At 40.6% G+C, this 10380-nt stretch overlaps 1 protein-coding gene across 2 annotated transcripts; it reads left to right on the forward strand.

The window, feature by feature from the left end:
* The first annotated feature begins 1309 nt into the window (after positions 1-1309).
* Positions 1310-2814, forward strand: LOC122883441 (trace amine-associated receptor 13c-like). Of its 2 annotated transcripts, none has more exons than XM_044212152.1 (2): positions 1310-1486; positions 1712-2814. In XM_044212152.1, exons 1-2 carry the CDS (start codon positions 1311-1313, stop codon positions 2520-2522), a joined length of 987 nt encoding a protein of 328 aa, XP_044068087.1. In that variant the 5' UTR covers position 1310; the 3' UTR covers positions 2523-2814. The 2 variants fall into 2 exon arrangements, with proteins under 2 accessions (XP_044068087.1, XP_044068089.1); XM_044212154.1 differs by having other exon boundaries at positions 1321-1397.
* Positions 2815-10380: the final 7566 nt, after the last annotated feature.

A 10380-nucleotide genomic window follows, 5' to 3' on the forward strand; every position in this document is an offset into this window, starting at 1 on the left:
AGACTTGACATGAACAAGTACAAATTCACACGATATGTCAAAACGTGTGTGTTGACTGGTTGGTTCCCAAATAGGTTTTGCCAAGGGGCGCCAGCAAGTGTCCAACTATGAAACCGTCATTTCACTTAGAAATTAAGTTGCAGCAGCACATCAGCTGGTCCACTCTCATAAAGAATTTAATAATAATAAACTTTGTTTTGTTAAGTGCTCTATAAATAAAGTACAGAGTTCTTCACAGAGAGAGAAAAAATACCACAGTGAATGATAAAATACATAAAAACCAATAAAATAAACAGACAGCTCAGGTAAAATCAGGATATGCTTTCTGATAAAAATGCATTTTGAGAAGAGACTTAAAAGAAGACACTGACTCAGACAACCTAATTTCATGGGGCAAGTTGTTCCAGATGGCAAAAGCTCTGTCCCCCTTAGTTTTCATCCTGGACTCAGGAAGAGACAGAAGACCCCTGCCTGAAGATCTCAAACTATGTGAAGGTTCATAAGGGATTACAAGGTCTAAAATATAGCCTGGAGCCAGGCCATGAAGAACCTTAAATGTGATCAATAAGATCTTAAAATCAGGTGTGATGTGATTGTACCTCTTGGTCCTGGTTAACAGCCTAGCAGCTGAGTTCTGTACAGTCTGCAGTCGTTTCAAGTTTTTGGATTAAGACAAGTGAACAGACTGTTACAATAATCAAGGCGTGAGGAGATAAGAGCATGCACAACAGTTTCTGCACCACTAAACTTTCTAATAGATCAGATTTTTGCAATATTTCTGAGATGATAAAAACATGATTGGACAAGCTTAGTGATAAGTTGCTCAAAACATAAATTGTTATCAAACGGGACACCAAGATTTCTTGCAACAGGCTTGATATGTTGTGACAGGTAGCCAGTAGATGGCAGTATTTGTTTAGTGATGTGTTGGGCCCAGTAACAAGGATTTCAGTTTTTTTTTAGTTGAGCTGAAGAAAATGTATCGACATCCAGTTTTTTATGTCAGACAGGCAGAAAGGCATTTTTTACACGATCTCGTTCCAAAGGCCATAACTGATGCTGTTGTCACTAGAGTCCATGCATCAGCCAAAACAAAACAAACGCTACCTGTTACACCAGAGAGTGATGATGATGCCGATGCGGAGTATGACGCATAGAGTGAGGCAGGAGGAAGATCAGTGTCCAAGAGACAGACTGACAGACAGGAGGGGAGGGAGAAGGGGGAATGAGGAGAGGGATAAAGCAGCTGTACGACACAGAACGTTGCTTAGAAAGCTGTTCAGCAGCTTCTCCTCTCTCTCCTCTCTCTGATGATGCAGACCCTGGAGGGAGATGAACTCTGTTTTCCACAGCTCCTCAACACCTCCTGCAAGAAGCACATACGCCCTCACTCTGAGGCAATGCTCATTTACATTCTGCTGTCCTCCATCTCGCTGCTCACTGTGGCTCTCAACCTGCTGGTCATCATCTCCATCTCCCACTTCAGGCAGAGATAAATGTTTTAGCATTGATAGTATTTTGTTGTAGTGAGATCTGAGCATTACATCCTGGTGGTTTGAAGAGACTTTTGTTTATAATCAGTGCTTAAACAGCCACATTTACTATATAGATACTGGAGTTTCATTGCTGCTTTTATAAAACAACTACTTCTATTGGTGATAATGCTGTTGGTGTTTGTAACATTCACAGTGATGTTATTCTCTCACTCCAGACAGCTCCACACCCCCACCAACCTCATCCTCCTCTCTCTGGCTGTCTCAGACTTCCTCGTGGGCCTCCTTGTGATGCCGTTTCAAATCCTCCTATCAGAGCCCTGCTGGCTCCTGGGTGACCTGGTGTGTGTTCTGTATTATTTTGTACCCTTTATCACTATCTGCGCCTCAGTGGTAAACATGGTGCTCATATCGGTCGACCGCTATGTGGCTATCTGTGACCCTCTGCACTACCCCACCAAAATCACTCAAAAGAGAGTTCAGATCTGCATTTTCCTGTGTTGGGGTTACTCTGTTTTCTACAGCGTTGTGCTTTTATATGATAACCTGAAACAACCAGGCATGTACAGGTCCTGCTATGGAGAATGTGTGATTACCATAATAGGAGCTGTTGATCTTGTTTTAAGCTTTGTGATTCCCATCACTGCCATCATCACCCTGTATGTGAGAGTGTTTGTGGTGGCTGTGTCTCAAGCTCGTGCCATGCGCTCCCAGATTGCAGCAGTCACATTGAAACGTTCAGCAACTGTAACTGCTAAGAAATCTGAGATGAAAGCAGCCAGGACTCTTGGTGTCATTGTTGTTGTGTTTCTCATGTGTTACTGTCCATTTTACTGTGTCTCTCTCACAGGCTACAACCTCGTGACCGGTTCTTCAAGTGAGGTCTTTATGATTTTTCTGATATTTTGTAACTCCTGTCTAAACCCTGTGATCTACGCCTTTTTCTACCCCTGGTTTAGAAAATCTGTTAGACTCATTGTTACACTTGAGATACTGCAGCCTCACTCCTGTCAGGCCAACATACTGTAGAAAGAAACTGTGGAGTGATTGACACGAGACTCATGAGCCTCTTATCTTTTATTAATGTTGTACGCAAATATATATAAAATGATGTTATTATCTTTGTTGTATCTTTCTTCATTGCAATTCATGGACAGACTGTACTCCAGTTATTGATTCTGTGATCAGGAGAATCTCTCTCTGTCTGCTACAGAAAGGTCTTTGAATAATCAATCACAATGATGATCAAAATCACAACAATGAAAGGAAACATATTTACTTCCTAATATTCCAATGTCAATAAAGTCAAACTTAACCAGAATTTACTCCACGTTTGTTTCATATTTTTGCACAAACACACCTCTGGGATTCTTCTGCCTTTTATTGCCGGCAGAGATTATCAGTAAACTGGGCAACAGTTTCATATGAACACTTAGTGGGTTTTTTTGTGTGTGTGTGTGGTTAAAATACATTTTGAAAATCATGTGGGTAAACCCACTTGTTGTATAATGAGGAGAAAGATGGCAGTTGTGTTAAATAAAACTAACAATTTTAACATTAACTTAAATGTCCCTCATATTTAAGTATGAGAAACTTCTCTACTTGGTATTCTTATTATATGTAATTGAAATGAAATGATTAAGTAAGGTGTTTGCATGGTTTACTGTACTGTATATATAGCTATTAATATAATACAAATAATCTGTCTGTAAGGGCATCAGTAGAGGTTGGAGTAAGCAAAAACCACATTGAGACCAGTGAGGCAGAGAGGAGATAATAATGCAGATAATACACGAGGTCATCTGAGTTGGAAACTGGTTAATGAAAATCTTGGGCAGAGACAATCAAGATGCCTTCAGCCGGGATTACTCTGCAGAAACAGTAAAGAGAACAATTGTGTTTCCTCCTAAACATATCTAACAAATATCTGCAAATTAATAGTATATAGACTAAACATATTTTGGTGGTGTAATGTTGCTGAGCAGACAGCACTTTGTGCAGCATGACTTCATCACAGACAGCAAGGTAACCAAATAGATTTATAGGTGCTGAAGTCAGGACCAAGCCTCTATATGTACTTGTTTATGCTCCAGACAGCTGAAATCTAACTACAAACACTTCGAGACAGTCTGGCTTAATGATTCCAGTACTGATGCCACACCATCACTACAGTCAGGGCCTGATTAACCCAACATGGGGTCCTAGAGCAGAAATGAGCTGTGGGCCCCTAATGACACCCTGTTTGTGGTGATATTGTAAAACACAAATGTATTCAACAATACGTACAGTGTATATTTTGACACAGGCCCATCTACAATACAGATATGCCTCATTTCCACTGCATAGTATGGCACGGCTTGACTTGACTCGACTCGCTTGGAGCTGATCTTTTGGTTTCCATTAGCAAAAGTTGTGGATACTACCTGGTACCTGGTACTTTTTTAGTATACTACAAGGCTTCAGTGGTTCCTTCACTCATTCATTCTTATTCACTTGACCCAGATTTTAAATAATGGCAGCCCACAAAACCACGCCATGGTCAGTTGACAAAGTGCAGACATTCCTCTGTTTGGTTGAGGATGAAAGGATCCAGCGAGAGCTGGATGGAGAGGGTCTACCAAGAAGTCTCTCAACTGTTGGCGCACAAGTTTACCAAAGGACATTCCAACAGTGTAGGGAAGAGTTAAAAAAACTTAAAAGTGATTACAGAACTGTCAAGGACTGCAACCGTCGGAGTGGTTAGACCAGATGGATGCAATATATGGCTATAAACAAGCGAACAATGGGAGGGAGAGTGGCGCTAACGCTAACTCTGTTCTCTAGCTACTGAAAAGCTCACTTCTAACAACCAAGCTCATTTTACTCTTAAACATGTGTAACATCCACATGGCGATGACAACTGCTTATGGAGCACTGGTGAGCTAGTTAGCTAGTTCAGTTTACTAGAGTTGTTGATGCTATTTCGTATTGTGTTGTTAGGGGTGTCACGATTCTTCAAATCTACAATTTGATTTCAAGTGGGAACAAACTGTACACACCAAAACAAAAAGAAGAGTCACTAGATGGGAGAAGGGTACTTTACAACAACAGCTTGAGTTTCCTCACCTGTAAAAAACCACCAAGGTTAGAATTTCTAATGATGATGTCCTGGCATATTTGTGGTGTTGCCTGAGGTGTCGTAGCAAATTCTACAAGTGTAGCGCATTTACATAACTCACGATGAAGACAAAATGTTGCTACATGTTGCCAAATGTTCCCTGTGACTTCAGGGAAGCAGGAGAATTTTCCAGTTCTGTTCTTTCTCCGAAGGTCAAAATTGAAAGCTCATTTTGATCAATTTTGGATTTAGAATTACACATGTGACACCCCTATGTGTTGCAGTAGTTTGTGTATTTAACAAGTCATTTGTATAACCTTTCTGTTCAAGATTCTGTTTCAATAAACAAGGAGGGTTCAACAATGACCCCTTCCCTTAGCGATGGCAGTTCTCCTGACGAGTTTCCCATTTCAGCAGCAACATCAATACCAGAACCAGCACCAGCACTGACAACCTCCAGTGCCAACACAGCATGGTACATTGGTTGTTCTCAGACTTGCTTCCACAATGCGATGGCCAATGTCTTCTTTAGAGGTGCACACCAGGCTAAGTTTGTGTCCTGTCTCTCCATCACTGGATGCAGTTTGTTGCACACGTACATTAATGTTTCTTCGGACAATCTGATGTTCTGCACCCATTGAGTGTTTGTGAAGCTGGGAACATTCACATCCAATGGCGTTGGAAGTAGGAAGGCCAAGGGGCCATTGGCCCTCGCACTTTTCCCCCCTGTCCCACATTCTTCAACACTGAGCAATACAACAGTAACTGTAAAAAGACTTTTCAATCATTCCCATCCATTATAAGACATTAGTTAAAATAAAGCAGGCAAAGAAAACAGGAAGAATATTTCAATTTCACAGTTTAAATTTAATACTTCAAGAAGCTGCTTCAAAATGCTACATTGTACATGCTGCCTTCAGTTTAGTTCATGACATACATGAAATAATCAATAACTCACCAAACAACTTGCCATCTTTGACACCATCAGCTCCGCCTCTCCTGTCACACCCGTCATCAGTTACCTCAAACCGCTCTGCCCCACTTGGTGGACAGCCTGAACCAGTGCAATAAAATCATTACTTGATAATTATGAAGCTGTCTACAACAGGAAATCATTGTCACGACTGGCATTTTTATTTTGGCATGTGTTTTACATCGGATGCCCTTCCTGACACAACCCTCTGCATTTATTCAGACTTGGGACTGGCACAAGAAGACACTGGCTTTTGCCCCCTTGCAGTTGCATTCTGATGAAGCTGTCTACAACACTTTGGATGAAATAATCCGAATCGGGGGAGACACAGAAGCATGCAAAATAGCACCAAGGCTTGATGACACAATTGAGGGTTTTCCTTGGATTGAAAGTGACGGAATTATGACTTAACTTTATTAGGCCTACTTAACAGCATTTTGAACTTTACAAATGCCATTAGGCTAACTTTACTTTTTCTTTGCAATATGTTGTGAACTAATTTAATAGGCTATAGAATTTTATTAAATATATTCGTATACTAAATTGTATCTAAGCAGCTTCTTGACGCTTTGGAAAACAATAATCCCTTTGAAATGTTCCAATCTGGATGTCATCAGCACCACAGCACTGAGACAGCCCTTCTCAAAGTCACCAATGACCTTTTAATGAATGCCGACGCACGCATGTGTTCAATTCTTGTGCTGCTGGACTTAAGTGCTGCCTTTGACACAATTGATCATGACATTCTTCTAGATAGACTGAGGCACTGGGTGGGCATATCTGGCACTGCACTAAACTGGTTCTCATCTGTGTCAGCATTAATAATTTCATTTGATCCAAAAACTTTGAAACGACTGCAGACTGTTCATAAGGGATTACAAGGTCTAAAATGTAGTCTGGAGCCAGGCCATGAAGAACCTTAAAAGTAATCAATAAGATCTTAAAATCAATCCTAAAGAGGCTAAAACAGGTGTGATGTGATTGTACCTCTTGGTCCTGGTTAACAGCCTAGCAGCTGAGTTCTGTACAGTCTGCAGTCGTGTCAAAGTTTTTGGATTAAGACAAGTGAACAGACTGTTACAATAATCAAGGCGTGAGGAGATAAAAGCATGCACAACAGTTTCTGCACCACTAAACTTTCTAATAGATCAGATTTTTGCAATATTTCTGAGATGATAAAAACATGATTGGACAAGCTTAGTGATAAGTTGCTCAAAACATAAATTGTTATCAAAAAGGACACTAAGATTTCTTGCAACAGGCTTGATATGTTGTGACAGGTAGCCAGTAGATGGCAGTATTTGTTTAGTGATGTGTTGGGCCCAATAACAAGGATTTCTGTTTGATTTGAGTTGAGCTGAAGAAAATTTATCAACATCTCGTTTTTTATGTCAGACAGGCAGTCCTGCAGAGAACTCAGCGTACTGAGGTCAGTGGGCTTGACAGGGAGGTACAACTGCGTGTCATCTGCATAACAATGAAATGAAATTCCATGTCTGCAGATGACATCAAGGGGAGCATATATAAGGAGAACAGTATTGGTCCCAGAACTGAACCTTGAGGCACACCATAATTGATTTGGGAAAAGGATGACACATTTGAGAACCAGTTTAGTGCAGTGCTAGATATGCCCACCCAGTGCCTCAGTCTATCTAGAAGAATGTCATGATCAATTGTGTCAAAGGCAGCACTTAAGTCCAGCAGCACAAGGATTGAACACGTGTGCGTCTGCATTCATTATTCATTCATTCATCAAGTAATGATTTTATTGCACTGGTTCAGGCTGTCCAGCAAGTGGGGCCGAGTGGTTTGAGGTAACTGATGATGGGTATGACAGGAGAGGCAGAGCTGATGGTGTCATAGATGGCAAGTTGTTTTGGTGAGTTATTGATTATTTCATGTATGTCATGAACTAAACTGAAAGCAGCATGTACAATGTTGCACTTTGAAGGAGCTTCTTGAAGTATTAAATTTAAACTGTGAAATTGAAATATTCTTCCTGTTTTCTTTGCCTGCTTTATTTTAACTAATGTCTTAGAGTGGGTGGGAATGATTGAAAAGTCTTTTTACAGTTACTGTTGTACTGCTCATTATTGAGGAATGTGGGACGGGGGGAAAAGTGCGAGGGCCAATGGCCCCTTGGCCTTCCTACTTCCGGCGCCAGTGGATGTGAATGTTCCCAGCTTCACAAACACTCAGTGGGTGCAGAACATCAGAATATCCGAAGAAACATTAATCTACCTGTGCAACAAACTGCATCCAGTGATGGAGAGACAGGACACAAACTTAGCCTGGTGTGCACCTCTAAAGAAGACATTGGCCATCGCACTGTGGAAGCAAGTCTGAGAACAACCAATGTACCATGCCGCGATTTTATGTTGGCACTGGAGGTTGTCAGTGCTGGTGCTGGTTCTGGTATTGATGTTGCTGCTGGAACGGGAAACTCGTCAGGAGAACTGCCATCGCTAAGGGAAGGAGTCATTATTGAACCCTCCTTGCTTATTGAAACGGAATCTTGAACAGAAAGGTTATACAAATGACTTGTTAAATACACAAACTACTGCAACACATAGGGGTGTTACAAGTGTGATTCTAAATCGAAAATTGATCGAAATGAGCTTTCGATTTCGACCTTCGGAGAAACAACAGAACTGGAAAATCCTCCTGCTTCCCTGAAGTCACCGGTGTGGCAACATTTTGCCGTCATCGTGAGTTATGTAAATGCGCATCGTTGACAGAAAAACTACAGTTTGTAGAATATGCTACACGCGGGTACCATACGCCACCTCAGGCAACACCACAAATATGGCAGGACATTAGAAATTCTAACCTTGGTGGTTTTTTGCAGGTGAGGAAACTCAAGCTGTTATTGTAAAGTACCCTTCTGCCATCTAGTGACTCTTCTTTTTGTTTTTGTGTGTACAGCTTGTTCCCACGTGACTGGTGAAATAAGTTATTGTTATTACATTTTAAATAAATTATTTAAATTTGACCATGTAGCCTTAGTGTGGTACATTCCAAAGAAATATACATGGGGGTTTTATCACACTTGATGCCATGTAGCCTGTCTTTTTAAAGAAGAAGAAATCAGTCTAACAATGGCATAGCTGTCAGTGCTGAAAAATGTTTTGACCTTCAAGTCAAATCAAATTGTGGACGTGAAGAATCGCGACACCCCTAGCAATACAATATGAAATAGCAACAACAACTAAAATGAGCTTGGTTATTAGGAGTGAGCTTTTCAGTAGCTAGAGTACAGCATTAGCGTTAAAAATAAATGTTCCATCCTCCATCATGGACACCAACAAAGCCATGGCCGAGTCGAGGCCACTCTCCCTCCCATTGTTCGCTTGTCTATAGCCATATATTGCGTCCATCTTGCAGTCTTGGACAGTTCTGTAATCACTTTTAAGTTTTTAACTCTTCCCTACACTGTTGGAATGTCCTTTTGTAAACTTGTGCACCAACAGTTGAGAGAGTAGACCCTCTCCATCCAGCTCTCGCTGGATCCTTTCATCCTCAACCAAACAGAGGAATGTCTGCACTTTGTCAACTGACCATGGCGTGGTTTTGTGGGCTGCCATTATTTAAAATCTGGGTCAAGTGAATAAGAGTGATTGAGTGAAGGAACCATTGAAGCCTTGTAGTATACTAAAAAAGTACCAAGTACTATCCACAACTTTTGCTAATGGAAACCAAAAGATCCGCTCCAAACGAGTCGAGTCAAGTCAAGCCGTGCCATACTTTGCAGTGGAAATGAGGCATATCTGTATTGTAGATGGGCCTGTGTCAAAATATACACTGTACGTATTGTTGAATACATTTGTGTTTTACAATATCACCACAAACAGGGTGTCATTAGGGGCCCACAGCCCCATGTTGGGTTAATCAGGCCCTGACTGTGGTGATGGTGTGGCATCAGTACTGGAATCATTAAGCCAGACTGTCTTGAAGTGTTTGTAGTTAGATTTCAGCTGTCTGGAGCATAAACAAGTACATATAGAGGCTTGGTCCTGACTTCAGCACCTATAAATCTATTTGGTTACCTTGCTGTCTGTGATGAAGTCATGCTGCACAAAGTGCTGTCTGCTCAGCAACATTACACCACCAAAATATGTTTAGTCTATATACTATTAATTTGCAGATATTTGTTAGATATGTTTAGGAGGAAACACAATTGCTCTCTTTACTGTTTCTGCAGAGTAATTCCCGGCTGAAGGCATCTTGATTGTCTCTGCCCAAGATATTTCATTAACCAGTTTCCAACTCTGTCAGATGACCTCGTGTATTATCTGCATTATTATCTCCTCTCTGCCTCAGTGGTCTCAATGTGGTTTTTGTTTACTCCAACCTCTACTGATGCCCTTACAGACCACAATTTAGTACACATCTTATCTAATTCAGTTGTATAAAAGCATTGAAAGCCTGTTTCTATCACAATTCTTTGTCTAATTTTAAACAGTATTTTGTATTATATTAATAGGTCTAATGTAGCTCTAGGTCTAATGTAACTGCTGTATATACAGTACAGTATACCATGCAAACACCTTATTTAATCATTTAATTTCAATTACATATAATAAGAATAACACGTAGAAAAGTTTCTCATACTTAAATCTGAGGGACATTTATGTTAATGTTAAAATTGTGAGTTGTATTTAACACAACTGCCATCTTTCTCCTCATTATACAACAAGTGGGTTTACCCACATGATTTTCAAAATGTATTTTAACCACACACACACACACACACACACACACACACACACACACACACACACACACACACACACAAAAAAACCCACTAAGTGTTCATA

The sequence above is a fragment of the Siniperca chuatsi genome, linkage group LG10 (assembly GCF_020085105.1).
Source record: "Siniperca chuatsi isolate FFG_IHB_CAS linkage group LG10, ASM2008510v1, whole genome shotgun sequence".
NCBI classification, from domain to species: domain Eukaryota; kingdom Metazoa; phylum Chordata; class Actinopteri; order Centrarchiformes; family Sinipercidae; genus Siniperca; species Siniperca chuatsi.